Source organism: Gopherus flavomarginatus, chromosome 1 (assembly GCF_025201925.1).
Source record: "Gopherus flavomarginatus isolate rGopFla2 chromosome 1, rGopFla2.mat.asm, whole genome shotgun sequence".
NCBI classification, from domain to species: domain Eukaryota; kingdom Metazoa; phylum Chordata; order Testudines; family Testudinidae; genus Gopherus; species Gopherus flavomarginatus.
In genome coordinates, this window is record NC_066617.1 from 16,646,061 (window position 1) to 16,665,627 (window position 19,567).

Here is a 19,567-nt window from a genome sequence, read left to right on the forward strand (position 1 = left end):
CCCAGTATAACTAGTATGGAACTAGCAATTCAACTGCTGCCTCCAGAGGCACTGGGCTTGCCCAAATGGGCTGCCTGCCTCCAGGCGGAGAACCTAGCACTGCAGGCCCAAGTTCTGCAACTGCTCAGAGAGTGGGCTGCTGAGGGATCAAGTAAGCCAGCTTCACATAGAAAACACTTCGCTTCAGACACAGACCACAGTGCCCTGCCTCGAACTGCAGTTCGCAATGCCTCTACCAGAACAATTCAGTGGGAGTCACCAGCCGTTCTGGGGCTTCATGAACCAGTGCCATCTTCTGTTCCTGTTGTGTCCCCAGACCTATGCCTCAGTTGTAATCAGTGTCCTGAAGGGGGAGGCTCCAGACTGGGCCTCCCCCTTGCTGGAGGGTAACAGCCCAGTCCTGCCAAATTGGAACACCTTTCTCCAATCAATATCAGCAATCTTGAATGGTCTGCATCATGGCCATTTGGCTGAGGCCACTCTAAAGAAACTCCACAGGGACAGGATACTGTGGCTTCCTATGCAGCACACTTCTGCCATCTCATTGCAGATGCAGAGTGGTATGAGGCAGTGGAGCTGTACTAATTCTGGTGGGGTTTGAGGGAGGAGATCAAAGATGAAGTGACCCACGTGGAGATGCCCACAAGTCTGGATGCCTTCATCAACCTCATCCTCTGCATAAATAATCAGTTACAGGAATGGAGAGAGGAAAAGGGAGGGTCTCTGCAGGCCCCCCCTACCTCCCCATCCACTTACCATTACCTCGGTACCTGTTTCACCCACTGAACTGATGAAGGTGGATCTGGCTCATTGACCACCCAAAGAAAAGGAATTATGCCAATGGCACCACATAAGCATCTGTTGTAGCAAACCTGGCCACACCATTTCTGCCTGTCCCATCTGAGCTCCTAGGAATCTGGGAAATTAGTTGCTTTAGGTTCAGTGAGGAGAACCAGCCTAGGGTCTGTGAGATAAGAATTTCTCTGCACCTCAGTCCTGACTGGAACACTCACCAAGCTTCATCCAGGGACTTCTCACTTGCAGGTGTCCATCCAACTACACATCCTCGGAGAGACCAAACGGATGTCCATCCAGTGAGCCCTCAACAGTTCGGGAGCAGCCAATGATTTCATAGATACAGGGGTAGCCAGGGCTTTGCAGATTACTTTGCGACACAAGACCACTCTGGATCTAATAGAAAGTATTGAAGGCTCCCCTCTGTCTTAAGGTCTGATGATCAAGTCTGGACAGTCCCCCTGGAAGCCATTATCCAGGGGCACTGAGAAATATTGCAGTTTGGTGAAATTCAATCCCCCCATTTCTCTCTCATTCACGGCATCTCCTGGCTGACCCTCATGATCCCCTCGTTCACTGGCAAGAACAGGAGGCCAGTTTCCCTTCAGAATTTTGATGGCAGTATTTTTGGGAGCAAACTGAAGTTGCCCAGCACCTGAGCCCTGGAGGGCTGAGGCGGATATGGTCACCTAGGCAGGGATGCCCACTGAAGCAGTGTAGGAACACCCCCCCACACACGCCCCGCGTAAACATTGCAACCAAGAATGTGGAAACTCTCTCTCTCTGGCCTAGGACTACAATTGCAGCCAGGAGCAAAAATACCATCGGGTGGATTTACACCATGTCAGAACCCTAGCTGGCTGCTCTCATAGATTTTAAGGTCAGAACTGGAGCTCAGTCTATAAAAATACTACACTCTTTAGTGATCACTCAGTTAAAGAGCTGATTTCCAACACAGCAAAATTACTGTTCCCTTTCAATCTGCAAGTTGCAATAATGGTGAAAGAATGGCCCAGCTGTGTTTCTAACATTCTCCTGTGTGCATTGTTTCTAATTGTTGAGAAACCCACATGGGAAGTTTAATGACTTTGGGCACTATGATTTTTGCTTAGTGACTGCCAAGTCACCTGAATTTACATACATTTAGGAGGAAATAGAAACCACTCAGATCCCATAGTGATAAGCATGGTATAAAAACCTGAATATAACACAGCAGAGCCTATGACACAGAGAGACAGGTTCATCCCTGGTGTAAATCCATGGAATCACATTATCTCTATATTGCACAAAATACCCTTGATTTTATCTTGGTAACCTTGGAAAGAGAAACAAATTTTTCTTTTGTCTTGATCACTCTGCAGCAATCATGGCCTTATATCTCTTATTACTTTGTGAAACATAACACAGCCTGCACTAGGTTACATTCTGGACTCTACTTTATTTAATCAAGCTGAATCAGAGACCTTGTTTTTGAAGCTCGATAGAGGAATTGAGTAAGAACTAAAACAGTACGTTCGATAATTCTTCATGTAGGCTGCTCAGCTCTCTTAATTAAAATGTTTCAGCAGGTTCTCCATGGGCCACTGGCCAAAAACAATAAGTCTGTAAGAAACATCAATTTTAAGATTCTGTTTGCTGAAGAGTGGCTGAACGTGAGAGAGTCTGACTCCAATCTGGCAGAGAATAATCTCATGCGGCCTCTTCATGTTACCATTTACACATTCTGGAAATAAAGTTCTTCTGATCACATGAGTAAAAGTGCTGCCACTTTAACTGATACTTAGGGAGTTCTGATCATTCACTGTCTGGATACTGACCTGCCACTCCTAGAAAGGTGACTCCATATTCATCATTATCTTGCTGATGACAGGACTCTAACCACAGTGTTAGGCCTTCCTGGTAGATTAAGGCCTGAAATGATGGCTTGATTGTCTGATCTCTGTTTAGGAGGGTGGTGATGTTGGATTCCTGATGGTAGAGGTCTTGTGTTTATGAGATCCATTCACAATCTTTCTTTCTGTATTGAACTATTTGCCTCACTACCTCTGTTCATTTTTTGTCAAGTTTTCACTATAATCATGCACATTGGCACCTGAATCTTATTCCTTAAATAACCTCTTATCCTGAAATACGATCAGATCCCTCTGCTTTATGTGCACAAGTCTTTGTACTGCAGATTTCAGGTAAAGGCTTTGACACATACAAAGTTACATGCTCACATCATTACTTCAGCTAAGACAAAAAATTCTCAGATACCTGAGTGACTTCCATGTCCTCCATTACTTTTGGATTAAAGTTGTATGGTTAAAGCTCAGAATGGAGAGTCCAGAGATTTGGATTCTATTCCTGACTTCCCCACAGACTTTCTGTGTGTCTTTGGGAAAGTCACATAAACTGCTCTGTTGTTCTGTCTGTAAAATGGGGATAAAACCTACCCAGCACGGTGTGGGAGGGCATGAAGATTCATTCATTAATGTTGCAAAGCTCTTGGAAATAATAGAAAGTGCTATAGTTATCAAAGTTGTTGATATTCTTTATAAAAATTCACACGTACTCCCAGCTCCACAATTTTGTGTGGAGTCATTGGATGATAACACAGTGTGTATCTATTTTTATAAGCTTATGGGAATAATTATTTTCTAACAGTTGTGTTTTCATGTCTGCCTCTCTAATTTTGTTTTTGCTTCACAGCAGCTACTATCCTTTTAAATGTTCATTTTTCCCCATTTTCTTTCCCTCTCTACAATTCAAAAGCAGAATATGTTCATGCTGTATACCCCACTGCTTCAAGACATTGGTTATGTTGATACTGGCTCAGGTGATGTGAGCCAACACTTGCAGTATTCCTAAAAACCAGACAACTTTGCATTTGCATCATATTTAGAGTTTTGTTCTGTTTTTTTCCCTCTTCTGTAGAAGCTAGCTCCTCTTCGATGTTTTCTCTTTTTCGTCATTGGTTGCCCAGACAACACTCTCCAAGCACAGTGAAAATGTGCTGCAATAATGCCTGCCACGAGGCCACTGCTAGTGCTATACCTGATTGCACGTCATCTGCATAGTTTCTGTGCAATTTATCTACATCAAACAGCTTTCCTGGGTTGTAATATCACCAGAATTTTCAGCAGTAGCCTAATGACCCTGCATAAATGTAACTTTCCTTCCTCCCAGAAACACAAAATGAATTATTATACAAAGGTTTAAGGGTGCTGATGTGACCTAGTGGATAGTGCGTTGGACTGGGATTCAGATGACCTGGGTTCTGTTCCTGGGTGACCTGGGACAAATTGCTTCAATTTCCTATACTTCTGTTTTCCTGTTTGTAAAATGGGAATTATGTTGGTGACCTTCTTTGTAAAGTGCTTTGAGATCCACTGATGAAAAGAGCTATACAAGAGACTGGGGATATTGTTATTAGATAGTCAGCTTTAGAGCTTTAAGTCTTGGTTCTTATCTATCTTACACCAGTGTATATTGGAAGCCACAATATTTAAGTCAGTGATAAAAGGTTAACAGTTTTAGGGGTCTGCTAACACCTGATGCACTGAGCTGTAAAACTGTTAGCCTTTTAGCACACTGAAAATGAATAATTTATTCATACTCTTTGCTTCCAATCTTCCTGCCAGTTTCTGATCCATGACAGTACTGTTCTAATTAGCTTCTTCTACTGCATGGTGTCTGAGTACCATGGCTAGTAAAGATTTTAGTAGACTGAAGAGGCGAGGTTTTCCTTCACAGGAGCCATGCCAGTGTAGTCCCTATCGTATTATGTTAATCTAGGTGTTGAATGACTGTCTCTTTTTAGTTATTGTTTCTGCTAGTTCATCTGGTGCTGCAGTAAGGCTCAGTGGCCTGTAACTCCCAAGATCATCCCTCATGCCTTTTTTAAAGATAGGTACAACACCCAGTGGTTCGGTATTGTAGCTGATTTTAAGGAGAAATTACCTACTTTTGTTAGTTCAGCCACTTCATTCTTAAATCCCTTGGGAACATGTGGCTGAATACCGCCGGGCAAAAGGCATAAGGGCCCAGGTCTGAGGGGTTATTAATATCCATTATTATTATTTAGCACTTATATTGTGGAAGTGCTCAGAAGCCAACCCAACAGGGATCCCATTGTGTGAGGCACTGTATAAACACTGTGGCCTTGTCTTCACTAGTGAAACAAAGGTGGGCTCTTAGCTCGAGGCAGTTTGTAGTTTTAACAGAAGTTAGCAGGTCGAGGATCCCCCTCCAAAGTCTTTAGCTGAACTTTAACTAGTAAATGGTAGTTCCTTCCCCAAACAGCTTCCAGTATAAAAAGTGATGAATGCACTCAAGTTCTATCTACGCTAGTGAGAGAAGGACTCTGCACTTTACAGGATCAAGCCCTCTAGTAGCTGGGACAAAAGCGGAGCTTCATTTAGGGCTGGTCTACACTGGAAACTTACATCGGCATAGCTACATCTCTCAGGGTTGTGAGCCCCTACTCCCTGAGTGACATAGCTAAGCAGACCTAACCCCCAATGTGGACAGCGCTAGGTCAACAAAAGAATTCTTCCATTGACCTAACTACCACCTCCTGGGGAGGTGGATTAACTACAGTGACAGGAAAACGCCTCCCAGCACTGTAGTGAATGTCTACACTTAAGCATGACCACGGTGCAACCTCTCTGCTGCAGCTGTGCTGCTGTAGTGTTTGCAGTGTAGACTTAGGGCATGTCTTCACTAGCAACATTAAAGTGCTGCGGCGGCAGCACTTTAACATGGCTGTGTAGTCGCAGCACCGGGGTTGGGAGAGCGCATTCCCAGGGCTGTAAAAAAAACCACCTCCACAAGGGGAGTAGCTACCAGCGCTGTAGTACCGTCTACACTGCCACGTTACAGTGCTGAAACTTTCAGTGTTCAGGGGGGTGTTTTTTCACACTCCCTAAGCGAGAAAATTGCAGCGCTGTAAAGTGCCAGTGTAGAGAAGCCCATAGACTCAGTTTTGTTTCAAAAGAGTGGTGGTAAGCGATACACTGAACTGCTATCTACCTGGTTCAGTCACTTTCTAAGCCAACAAAATGTGTAATTAGAGTTAAACTTCTTGATAAATATCACTGTTTTCTTTCTAAACAGTAAATTATTACTTATCAAGTTATAATGTATCGGAAATGGTCTGTTAGTGTCTAATGCCTAAAACCAGTAGTACATTAGCACATTAACTAGCTTTTAAATCCCAGCGCTACAGATTAAATCAATATAAGCAGTTCAGAGAAGGTCTTATTCTTTCAGGAGGGTTGTCAGAGATATTGGTTCTGCGGTTAAAAAGGTGACTATTAGGATAATTTAACCCGATGAAACTCAATTAAGGTGTTTTCCCAAGAGATAATTTTACATTTTTACTTATTTAAGAAGGCTTCTCACATTTCAGTCTGTTCATATGACAATTACATTCTTCTGTCCCTGGGAAGCTACTGCCTTTTCGTCAGTGAGTGAATTTAGGGCTCAATCCTGCAACATGCTGAGCAGTCTGTCCTCAATCCAGCAAAGTGCTCAAGCACATGCTTAATTTCCATCATTTAAATAGTCCCATTGACATTCCTCCCACCAGGCGACTACAGTTTTAGAGGTCTTAAATGCTAGTTGCTGAGTGGTGTTTCAAGTGAGGTTAGCTAACATGATTTTAAAAACCACATTTTTCTCCCAGTTTAGACAAGGAGTAAAATTTTCAGAAGTACCTAAAGGGCATGTCTACACTACTATCTTAAGTTGACCTATGTTAGGTTAACTTACGTCCAGCTCAGTAATTACTGCGGGGGGAGATGTCTACACTACCCTCCTTTTGTCACTGGTGCATATCCTCACAAGGAGCACTTCCACTGACTGAAAAGGGGCAGTGTAGGGGGCTGAGAGCCAGGGCTCTTAGCTCCGCAGAGCTCCTCACCCAGAGCCCAGCTGACCCCCAAGCTTTTCGCCTCCCCAGTCCCAGCTGGGAGCAGGAGGGCAGCCACCCAGGGCTTCTCGCCTCTGGCAGGGAGATCCAGACCTAAAGTCTGGTCAGCTGCCAAGATCCCAGCAGGGAGAAGGGAGCCGAGAGCCGAGGGGGGCAGCTGGGCTTCCAGCTGGGAGCCTCGGTGCATCCGGGCTCTCAATAGGGATCATGGAGCTGGGACCCTGGGGAGGACAGCAAGGAGCCCAGGTGGCAACCCCAGCCAGGAGCCTGGATGGCAGTCCGGCTTGGAGAGGGACCTGGCACCAGCCCAGCTGGGGAGCTGGGAGCCAACTTCCTTGTCAGCGGAGCCGTGAAATTGGCAAGAGAGCCAACAGCCGATGTAAGGAACGCAGTGTCTACACAGACACTGTGTCGCCCTCACTACACCAACATAAGCCTTACCCCTCTCGTGGAGGTGGAGTTATTATGTCAGTGTAATAGAGCACTGACATCAGTGGGAGAAAGGCTGTAGTGTAGACACTGACATAGTTAGGTCGACATAAGCTGCCTTACGCTGACCTATCTCTATAGTGTAGACCAAGCCTAAGTTAGTTAGGAACGTAAGGGAAAAATATTTAAAAGTAACTTGAAATTTTGGCTTGAGACAACTTAAATGGGCCTGATTTTTGAGAAGATGGGTGCTCTGTACTTTCTGAAAATCAGGCCTCTTTAAGGCAGCTCAAGTTGGGCACCCAACAGTAGGAGCACTCAAAATCACTAGTCCCCTTTGAAAACCTTAGTCAAACCAAAGTCCTGTTTTCAAAAGTGACTTAAGAGTCCAAACACTGTTGATTTTCAATGATATTTAGGCTTCTACATGCCTAAGTCGCTTTGAAAATGGGACTTAGGTGCTTTTCGTAAGACACTTAGGTGCTTTTGAGCATTTTATTCAAGACCTTAAAGACTATCCCAGGCAAAAACAACAAGGAGTCCAGTGACACCTTAAAAACTAACAGATTTATTTGGGTATAAGTTTTCATGAGTAAAAAACGCACTTCTTCAGATGTTATCCCAAGCAATACACCATGGTCCACACAGATCTGGTGTTATCCTCTTTTAGATCTGTAAATTAGACACCTCAGGAATGCTGAATCATGGAAATATAGTTCCATGGGACCCTCTCTAATATATGAATCCCACCTAAATGTAACCTTACTGCTTTAGGGCCCAATCCAGCTCCTACTGAGGTCCATGGAAAATTTCCTACAGTGGGAGTTGGAGTGGAACCTTGGTATCTGTTTTTTCCCTCTTCGTTTTGAGTCTTTGTCTTGCATTCCTGAAAGGCCATTTCACCATATTTCTGACTTGCCAGAAATCCAGCAGAGATCTCAGCTCATGTCAAAGCTGTAATTTTATTATAGCTTCGGATAGGACACCAGGCCAAGGCACAAAGGTAATTAATAGATTTTCATGTTTGCTTTTGAATTCCTTGGTATCACTTTGAGCCAAAGGGTGGAAAATAACAGTAAGTCTTTTGGAATATCCTTTTAAGCAAGTAACAACACAAGAAGTTGTTTAGGCAACACAACATGAGTAATAAAGCAAAAGTAAAGCATGAGTACTGCATTTGTCAGACCTTCCTCGGAGACTGTAGCCAATTGCAGGGCAATGTTCTGGCACCCCAATTGCATTAAAATACGGAAAATAGGGATTGTTTGTATGTTATCATGGCTGAAGCTGTGTAAATTCCAGCTTGGCCACTTAAAGTTATCTTTGTAACAACAGATAGAAAAGAACCATCCCTTAAATATGTGTTCTACCTCTCCCTGTGTACCACAGTAAATATTTTCTCTCCCCACTTGGAGTTCCCACCTTTCCTGTACCGTAGACCGCAGTCATTCTTTACAAATACTGTTCTGCTCAGTAAGCCGCTCTAAGGGGCAGCACTCAGCTCAAGCAGGTGACCTGGATGCTGGGGGGATCTATGAGCAGGTGGACAAAGGAGGCATCCCCCTCAGGCGCCTATGGAGCTGCTGCAGAGCTGCTCTGTGCATCCTGCTTTGCTGTCGTGGCTGAAGCAGTCTTGCATACCCCTGCTATAAAGGAGGATTCATACCATGAGATGTTCTCCAGCCCCGACTCTCCCTAGGCCAACAAATGCCCTGCCTTCCCTCGCCCTCTGTGGCATCTCTTGGAATCCAGCCACCTCCCTTGTATGGTTCCAGTGCAGAACCATACCAGATCTGTTATATTGGGGCCCTTCATGGCTGCAAAGCTAAGGGCTGTATTTACTCTAAATACATCCAGCGCATCTGCCTGGCAATACAGTTTCATTGCCTACAGCGGACTTTCCAGTGTTTGTGGCTTTATAAATCCCAAGCACTGAGGTTTAGGCCAATTCCCTTTGCTGTGGAGACTTATTCCACAGCGTAATACGTCTCGCTGTCAGGCAGTATTTCCTGATAGTTAATGCAGGCTTTCCCTTTAAGTCTTATCCCATAAATCTTTGTTGTACCACTTCCTGTGTATCACAATAAATATTTCCTCTCCACACTTGAAGTTCACACCTTTCCTATATTTGTAGGCTATCACAGAATCTGCAGGACTGAAAGGGACCTCAAGAGGTCGTCTAGTCCAATCCCTGCACTCATGGCAGGACTAAGTATTATCTAGACCATCCCTGACAGGTGTTTGCCTAACCTACTCTTAAAAATCTCCAATGATGGAGATTCCACAACCTCCCTAGGCAATTTATTCCAGTGCTTAACCACCCTAACAGTTAGGAAGTTTTCCCTAATGTCCAACCTAAGCCTCCCTTGCTGCAATTTAAGCCCATTGCTTCTTGTTTTATCCTCACAGGTTAAGGAGAACAATTTCCCCCTCCTGCTTGTAACAACTTTTTATGTACTTGAAAACTGTTATCATGTCCCCTCTCACTCTTCTCTTCTCCAGACAAAACCAACCCAGTTTTTTCAATCTTCCCTCATAGGTCATGTTTTCTTGACCTTTAATCATTTTTGTTGCTCTTCTCTGGACTCTCTGCAATTTGTCCACATCCTTCCTGAAATGTGGTGCCCAGAACTGGACACAATACTCCAGTGCAGTGTAGAATGGAAGAATTACTTCTTGTGTCTTGCTTACAACACTCCTGCTAATACATCCCAGAATGATGTTTGCCTTTTTGCAGTAGTGTTACACTGTTCACACACATTTAGCTTGTGATCCATTATGATTAAGGCTAAGATTTTGTCACAGATATTTTTAGTAAAAGTCACAGACACATCATGGGCAATAATGAAAAGTTCACAGAAGCCTGTGACCTGTCCCTGAATTTTACTAAAAATATCCATGATAAAATGAGAAGCCTGGGCAGCTGCGGGTGGGCTAGGAGCTCCAGCCCCTCCACTGTCGGCTCCAAACTCCGCTGTAGGCTCCAAACTGCAAAGGCTGGGAGCTCTGGGGATCCCTCTTGCCACCCACAGCAGTGGAGAACTACAGGGATCCCTCCTGCCACCCGCGGTGGCGGGGAGCTGCAGGGATCCCTCCTGCCGCCTGCAGTGACGGGGAGTGATGGGGGTCCCCCCAGCCACCCATGGTGGCAGAAGCTGCAGAGATCATCCGGCTGTCTGTGGCGGCCAGGAGTAGTGGGGTTCCCCCTTGCCACCTATGGTGGCCAGGAGCTGCGGGAGGTCCGCCTGCTGCCAGCAGCGGCAGGGGTCCCTGCAGCTCCCAGCCAGGGCTGGCTGAAGTCATGAAGGTCTTTGGAAGTCATGGAATCCCTGACCTCCATGACTTCTGTGACCTCCATGACTAGCCTTAACTATGACCCCCAGATCCCTTTCTGCAGTACTTCTTCCTAGTCAGTCATTTCCCATTTTGTATGTGTTAAATTTATTGTTCCTTCCTAAGTGGAGTATTTTGCATTTGTCCTTATTGAATTTCATCCTATTAACTTCAGACTATTTTTCAGGTTTGTCCAGATCATTTTGAATTTTAATCCTATCCTCCAAAGCACCTACAACCAGCTTGGTATTGTCTGCAAACTTTAAGTGTTCTCTATGCCACTAGTTAAATCATTGATGAAGATATTGAGCAGAACTGGACCCAGAACTGATCCCTGCAGGACCCCACTCAGTATGGCCTTCCAACTTGACTGTGAACCAGTGATAACTGTTCTCTGGGAATGGTTTTCCAACGAGTTATGCACCCACCTTATAGTAGCTCCATCTAGGTTGTATTTCCCTAGTTTGTTTATGAGAAGGTCATATGCGAGAGAACATCAAAAGTCTTACTAAAGTCTTACCACATCTACCACTTCCCCCCTATACACAAGGCTTGTTACCTTGTCAAAGAAAGTTATTAGGTTGGTTTGACATGATTTGTTCTTGACAAATCCATACTGACTGTTACTTATCACCTTATTGTCTTCTAGATGTTTGCAAATTGATTGCTTAATTATTTGCTCCATTATCTTTGCGGGTACAGATGTGTATCATAACTCCCCTTTGTTTCCCCTATTTTAGGGAAATTGGCGCTGGTGTAGCTATAGCACAACCTGTCCTACACGTATAAAGGTGCCATTTCCTGTCAGTTTACCTGAAATCATGTATTACAGGAAAAATAGCATTATACTTTGTTCTTGTGGGGTGGCAAAAGCTGCCAGCAGGAGATACAATTATGGGAGCAAATGAAGGCCAGGTTCAGCCCTCAGGCGAGGAGGGGAGAGCTGGTAGAGTCCTGTCAGCACATTCTAATAACTAACTTCATACAGCATACTCAGCAAGCTTAAAATCTCATGTGCTAGGCTCTTTTCAAGAACATGAACTACTACTATTCTTCAACATTCAGTTATTGCATTTTGGGGGAGCTTATTAGCATGTTTTTAGCTGTTGAGTGGAGAGTATGATCACTCACTTTGAAGGGCTGAAACCAGCAACTTTTCTGATTCCTTTTCTAAAAATCTCTTTTCCGAACAAGCCTTCCATTTTTCTTTCTAGATTTTTTAAAAATGAAACTGTGAAAGACACCGGATAGCCAGGACTGAGAAGCCAAGTGTTCCATTTACCTGAAGAACAGACAGAGGTAGTGCTAGCTTCCCTCACATGCCTTAATCTTGACTACTTAGATGGGGGGAAAGGTTGATCGTGATCTTAGATTATTCACTCCTTTAGTGTCTCTCCAGAGATTGCCAACTGCAGTCTCAGTGGGCATCATTTCTAGTTGTGCTTTTGGAGCTATGTACATTTGTCTGCTTACAAATTGAGACCACCAGCTCATTTCACAGCTGTCCACTCAACCACCTTGAGATGGCAGTAAAGCAGTCACTGCTGACATTGGCTGGATTTGAAACATGATGACCCGGAAGTGAAGAGTTCTGTGTGATATTTTTTGCCTTTAACATTTTTGATTGGGCATTTTAATCCAAACACAGACGCTCATACGTGCTTAGTATTATTTTATGGCATCTGAAACTATATTAGGCAGTTCATAGGCACATAAAGAAAGATATTTAGATTGTGAGCACTTTGGAGCAGGGACCATCTCTTAGTTCTGTGTTTCTACGGTGCCTACCACAATGGGGCTTTGTCAATGACTCTGTGGCTGTTAGGCACCACTGCAGTACCTAGGGGCATGGGTGAATTCTCTATCACTTGCAGTCTTTACGTCAAGACTGGATATCGTTCTAAAAGATATATTATCACTGAAACAGAAGTTGTGGACTTGGTGCAGAAATTATTGGGGGAGGTTCTTTGGCCTGTGTTATGAGAAGAGGTCAAATTAGATGATGACTTGTGGCCTTAAGAGTTGTGAATCTATCAATACAGATAAGAAGTCTCTGCCCCAAAGAGCTTAAAATAGTACTGGAGACAAGAGAAATGAAGCCCTGCACCAAGAGAGCAGGGAGGGGAAGAGGCAGACAAGAGTCATGAGTTTTCTTTCATGGCTAGGCCCACATCTTGGTGGCATGTTCTTTAAATAGATGTTTTGTTTTATAGGATAAATAGGATTATGATTAAGGCCGACTTTTTGCTTGGGGGTTTTTGTTTGGTGGAGGGAGAAGTGCAGAAGGGGTGAGTATGAGTAGTGGAGGAGGAGCTCAGGGGAAAGAAGAATGGAGGAGGATGACAAAAGGTAGGAGAGGAAAGAGGAAGAGAAGACGAGAAATTGGCAGGGGAATGTGTGATCTGGTAGCAAACTGAACATGGGAGACAGAGGGATGAGAGGAGAACAGACAGTTCGTCAGACAGCACGTATAAATAAAAACAGTCCTAAAGGTATGTCTGGGGTTCCGATTGCATCTCCTTGTGGCTGATGTGTAGTATATACATTTGCATTAATATAATTCCCGATTCTGAACCTTAGCGTCCAAAATATGGGTACTAGCATGAATTCCCCTAAGCTTCATTACCAGCTTAGATCTTGTAGTGCTGCCACCAATCAGGACTTAGAGTAGAGTGCCTGATAAACTTTCGTCTCCCTCAAAGCCTTCCCTGGGGACCCCAAGACCCAAATTCCTTGAGTCTCACAACAAAGGGGAATAAACCATTTCCCTTCCCCCTCCTTTCTTCCTCCCAGCTCTTTTCCGCCCTGGGTACACTACCTTCCCCCTTCCTCTTTTCCCTTCACCCAGAGGCAATCCAGATTCAAACTCCGTGAATCTAAAACAAAGAGGAAATTCACTTTTCCCTTCTCCCCCCTGCTCTCTTTCCCTTCTCCCCACCAATTCCCTGGTGTACACAGACTCAGTTCCTTTGAGCCTTAACTAGGAGAAAAAAATCAGACAGGTCTTAAAGCAAAGCTTTTAATAAAAGAAAGAAAAAAAGGTAAAAGTTTATCTCTGCAATTTAGATGGTAAAAAGTTACAGGGTCTGTCAGCTTATAGAAACTAGAAAGAAGCCTAGCTGGGACAGGTGCAGCCCCTGGGCAGTTTCGAGGCTCTTGAGGGTGGAGCTGTTGGAGACCTGGAAGAGACTGGGCATGCTGCTGCATAGCGAGGGGCTGCCATGTAGGGGCAGGGGTTCCAACCCTGGAAACAGCACGGTGAAGTCACGCCTGTGCAGTATGGCTTTGCGCGTGCCAAAAGATGCTGGAATTGTGAGTCGGGGTGAGTGCCAGGCAGGCAGAGTGGGGCAGGCCCCTGACCCCACTCCCCAGTGGGAGCTTGTGGGCTGGATAAAAACATCTGATGGGCGGAAGCGGCCCACAGGCCTTAGTTTGCCCACCCCGGTGAAGAAGGTGTGTAAGGTAATGAAGGCCATATAAGAGCCATAGATAAAATGTGTCCACCACCGTTATCACAAATCCTGTCCTCAGGTGCACATGTGGAAGTCCTGTTGATATGTGTGAAAAGCAGATTGGGCCATTGTTCTTGCCTTGTTTTCTTCACATGCCCCTACCTTAATTGCTGGGTTATTGCCCGTTGAAACAAAAACCTATAGCCATGCTACTTTAGCATTCAGAAAACTCTTTGAGTCCCTGCCCTTCTGCTTTAGAAAGCACCACCCTGGAAAAGATGCAGACGAAGTACTGCAGCCATGGTCACCTAAGGCATGATCGTGTGATGTGCTTAGCATCATGTTGCAGGAGACTAGCCAGATTGGGCCCCCAGTGCAGAGAGGAGCCTAAAAGGAGAAGTACGGTACATGGCCGGCTCTGAGAGGTGTGTGTGGTGCAAACTGAGGAAAGAACTTTGGCCTCAGTCCTGCAAAAGGAACTATGTAGGTGGAACCTTGCACTACATGGAGTTCCACTGAAGTTCAGGATCCACCCCTGCAGAGTCAATGGCAGGATCGGAGCCTGCAGTGACTGTTAATGTTATTATTGACATGAGTCACAGCCTGCTCCCATTAAGGTCAATGGCTGCTTTGTCACTGTCTTCAATAGGAGATGGTGCAAGTCCATTGTTCATATATTCCACTCTCATAAACATTGAGGCATATGTTCTCAGTGCACAGGATTGGGCACCAGGAACCTCTGAGTTCTAATCCTAGCTCTGAAACTGACTCGCTCTAGGGCACAGGGCAAGTCCCTTAACTTCTCTGGGTCTAGTTTTCCCCTCTGTAAAATGGGGATGAGAACACTGACCTACCTCACAGGCATGCCTGAGGGTTAAGTAGTGTTTGTGTTTGAAGATGCAAAGCATTGTCCAGCATACGTGCTCACATACCATTAATCCTATATTTGAACAGAAATGTTATCGTTAGTTATTTTTTAGTGGCCAAAGTCTGGTATGCTGTTCTTCCCCCATCTCTAAAGTGGGCATAATATTTGCCCTACATCACAGGGCTGTGTGAAGCTTAATTCATCCTAACCTACAAGGCTCTTCATAACCTCACTTCCAGCCATCTCTCTGTACCTATTTCCCCCTAGACTTCTCCCAGTCATCACTCCTTACATCTCCCAAGCCTAGTCTTGGCAGAGGAGAGCAAGGAGATGGTATCTTATATAGAGTGCAGTATGAGAGAAGGCTGGAAGCCAAGTTCCTTATCCTCTTCAAATCCCTCCTTGTACACTCTCCTCCAAGCAACTCCTTGTCATGAATAACTTCCACTTCCTCCTCCTCCAGAAATTTTGTCCTGGATTCCTTTGCCTTGTTTTATTTAGACTGTTCGCTCTCTGCAGCAGGAAATCTTTATCTGGGCGCTCTGTAAATGAACTGCATTGTGTACTGCAAGGGGCCAGACTGTGATTTGCTTGCTCACATTAAGTGGTCCCTTTCTTTTGGAGTAGCCCCATTGTCTTCAGTGGGATTACCTGCTGAGTAAAGTACTACTCAACATGAATAGTTGTGGCAGAACCTGGCCCTTAAACTCCTCAGTACTCATGAGAAAACCCTGTGCTTTTAAAGCTAACATGGCAGGTCAACTTTATAAATATTATGAGCAATGATTTTTGCATTATTATGGGCATTTTGCTTTGAAAATTCAAAAGCTTCTTTACATGAAAAAGATTAAGGTCATGGGGTTTAAAATTCACTGTTAAGCATTTGCAAATGAAAGCTACCAGCATAGACCTAATTCTCCAGACTTTCATGTAATGTGCCTTTTTAAGTTTCAGTGATTTAAAAAAAAAAAAAAAAAAGCAAAAAAACCCCACAAGCATTTGAATAAATGTTCAACCTCCATCTTCCATGGGAACTCGAGATACAGTAGCTAACAGTATTAAATGCAAATGAGGCTCAGTTCTTTTGTGTGTGTGTGTCTCGCTCTAATTCTTAGCTTTTTTAGTTTCAGTTATTATGGTCTCTTTGCTTCTTGAGACAGAAGGGAAAGTGGCTCCCTCTGACTTTGACAACTGTGATGCTTCATTAGTCAGGCTGTAGGAGGTACGGTGACAGCTGTCGTGCTCTCATCCCTCTCCTGGAGATTTAGCATATCAGTTCAGTGACACATGGCCCTCAATTTGAGTTGCTTCCTGAAATCTTCCATTTGATAGCACAATGCCGCAGAGCTGGCAACTTATAAATGTACATTTGAGCAATTGTGCAACACTGTCTTGTTTTTCTTCACATTACCAAAAGTTCTTTTGATGGGAAGCTGATGATCCTGTGGCCTGACTGTCTTTTATATTTTTTATGCGCTTGTTTTTGTTTTCAGTCCTCTAATCTCTGCCGGAAGATAATGAGCTAACTCTGCATTCAGATTCACAGTTTTCTTTCAATAAATACTCTTTAAAACTTTCTGGTTTGGCCTGCTAATATGAGACCTGAGTTTGGGAGGTAGAGAACAAGTCGAGATAGTCTCAGCTCCCAAAATAAATAGTGAGCATTACACAGAATTGGGCCAGGGGATGTTGTGAAGGCCAAGACTATAACAGGTTTAAAAAAAGAACTAGATACGCTCATGGAGGATAGATCTATCAGTGGCTATTAGCAAAGATAATCGGGGTTGCAACCCCATGCTCTGAATGTCTCTAGCCTCTGTTTGCCAGAAGCAGAGACTGGATGACAGGAGATGGATCGTTTGATGATTTCCTGTTCTGTTCATTCGCTCTGAAGCACCTGGCATTGGCCACTGTCGGAAGACAGAATACTGGGCTAGATGGACCTTTGGTCTGACCCAGTACAGATGTTATGTTGGCTAAGGGATTCTAGGTACCATTAATGACCGTGGAGCCCTACAAGTTGGCAACACATGCAGTTTTTGGTCTTGTTACATTTAGCTGTATGACTTCTTTTTTTTTCCCCAGCTCCTGAAGTGCTGGCCCAGAAACCCTACAGCAAAGCGGTGGATTGTTGGTCCATTGGGGTAATTGCATACATTTTGTAAGTATCCGTTAATTTTATAACTATAGGGTCTGTAACACACATTCACCTGTGTATATTCTTCTTCTGATCAAGGGAATCTCATCCCAATTGTCTGAGTCCACAGCAGTTGGAATCCTGGACAAGCCCCATCTGACGTGAAAGCCCCATGTTGGCCCCCACAGCAGGGATTGAACCACAGGCCTCCAGAGCTAAAAGTTAGAGCAGTTACAGCTTGAGCTGAAGAGCTAAGGCTCTTTAGGTGGCTATGCCTATAACAGTGCTGGGGATCAATGGGCAGCAGCTGAAATCTGCTCTCTGTGTGTGTGAATGTGTGAGGTCAACCTCTAGTGGTTGGCCTACAGGGAAGAGAAGGGACCTGCTGCTTGTAATGTCTATGGGAGATTCCCATCAGCTCAAGTGAGGAATGCCGAATTATAAGTACCAGCATTCTGGGCCCAGCTCCCTGTGCATGTGTGTGGGTTAGATAGTAATTGTGTATGTTGTCTGCAGCATTAGATTCTTTACATCAATTGGCATTTGTACCAAGTGTGGTTCCTTGAAACATGTTTAGGCTGCTGCAATAGGCTAGCTCAGATAGGCCAGACAAGGCACAGCTAACATGACAAACTTGTTCTCTTTGTACACTGAAGCAGGGAACAGCCCTGTTGCTACTAAGTGTAACAGAAGCCAAGTTAGACCTGTTGATACTTATATTTCCAGTGATATTATTTTTTCATATTATACAAATGTCATAGTCAAATAAGTCTGCAGCTAAAAGCGACTGAAGTGCCACAGCATCGAATTGTTCCTACTTTGTTCCTCTTCCCTTTGTGTAAATATTTGATGGCTTGTCAACATGAATAACTTTTGCATAATGCAGCAGAGCTATTTTTGTCTGCACACTATTTAATTGCTGCATTATCCATTGCTGCACAGTGCATATTGTTTGTCTGTCATCCGCATTTTCTTTTAGTCCAGAGTATAAATTTTATGACTTGTTTTCCCCAGTGCCACCCAAGTGGTTGTTTACCTCTTTTTAAAGCATATTGCACGTTTTTCTTTAACAACAACACATTCCTGAATAATGTCAGATTTCTGACTCCTTTGCTGTTCTGCTTGCGTGTCTGCAATGTTCTCCTCTGAAAACATCGTTGAGTGCTGGATTTTCCTCAGAGCAAGTTTTAACAGCAAAAGGAGGCAAAAGAATTTTGCACAGAGAATCAAAGCTATTGGCACTGCTAAATCCTTAGAGCCAAATCCTGCCTTGTGCAGTCTCAGGAGCACTGAAGGAGCAGAGCTATTGTGGGGCAGGATGGACAAATATTAAATAGGGCTGTCAAGCAATTAAAACAATTAATCACGATTAATTGCACTCTCAGACAACAATAGAATACCATTTATTTAAATATTTTTGGATGTTTTCTACATTTTCTAATATATTGATTTCAATTACAACACAGCATACAAAGTATACAGTGCTCGCTTTATTTTTATTACAAATATTTGCGCTGTAAAAAACAAAAGAAATAGTATTTTTCAATTCACCACATACAAATACTGTAGTGCAATCTCTTTATCATGGAATTTGAACTAACAAATGTAGAATTATGTTAAAAAAAAAGGCATTCAAAAATAAAACAATGTAAAATTTTAGAGCTTGCAAGTCCCCTCAGTCCTACTTCTTGTTCAGCCAATCACTCACACAAACAAGTTGGTTTACATTTGCAGGAAATAATGCTGCCCACTTCTTGTTTACAATGTCACCTGAAAGTGAGAACAGACTTTTGCATGGCACTGTTGTAGCCAGCGTTGCAAGATATTTACGTGCAAGATCCGCTAAAGATTCATATGTCCCTTCATGCTTCAACAACCATTGCAGAGGACATACCTCCATGCTGATGATTAGGGCCCTACCAAATTCACAGTCCATTTTGATCAATTTCATGGTCATAGGCTTTTAAAAAGAGTAAATTTCATCATTTCAGCTGTTTAAATCTGAAATTTCATGATGTTGTAATTATAGGAGTCCTGTCACAAAAGGAGCTGTGGGGAGATTGAAAGATTATTGGGGGAGAGGGGGGAGCGGTACTGCTACCCTTACTTCTGCACTGCTGCTGGCAGCGGTGCTGCCTCCAGAGCTAGGGGGCTGGAGAGTGGCGGCTGCTGGTTGGGAGCATGGTATGGTATTGCCACTCTTATTTCTGTGCTGCTGCTGGTGGGGCGCTGCCTTCAGAGGTGTGCACCTGGCCAACAGTCTCTACTCTCTTGCCGCCAAGCTCTGAAGGCAGCGTAGAAGTAAGGGTTTCAATACCGTGACCCCTCTTACCCCAAAATAACCTTGTGACCACCCTGCAACTCCCTCTTGGGCAGGACCCCCAATTTGAGAAACACTGGTCTCCCCCCAGGAAATCTGTATATTATAGGGTAAAAGCACCTAGAAGACCAGATTTCATAGAGGGAGACCAGATTTCACAGCCCATGACGCATTTTTCATGGCCATGAATTTGGAACCCTACTGATGATAGGTTCTGCTCAATAATGATCCAAAGTAGTGCGTACTGACACATGTTCACTTTCCCTTATCTGAGTCAGATGCCACCAGCAGAAGGTTGATTTTATTTTTTGGTGGTTCG

General features: G+C 44.1%; 1 protein-coding gene and 1 long non-coding RNA gene across 4 annotated transcripts in view; one reads left to right on the forward strand and one right to left on the reverse strand.

The window, feature by feature from the left end:
- The window catches only part of CAMK1D (calcium/calmodulin dependent protein kinase ID), a 389,122-nt gene that overhangs the window by 324,660 nt on the left and 44,895 nt on the right, over window positions 1-19,567 (forward strand). For all 3 annotated transcript variants that reach the window (XM_050936946.1, XM_050936947.1, XM_050936948.1), the window contains one exon: window positions 16,877-16,952. In XM_050936946.1, the coding sequence (XP_050792903.1) occupies window positions 16,877-16,952 (76 nt within the window). The remainder of the gene's footprint in view (window positions 1-16,876; window positions 16,953-19,567) is intronic.
- Window positions 1-19,567, reverse strand: part of LOC127043202 (uncharacterized) — an 82,184-nt gene that overhangs the window by 31,196 nt on the left and 31,421 nt on the right. The gene's annotated exons all lie outside the window — the stretch shown is intronic.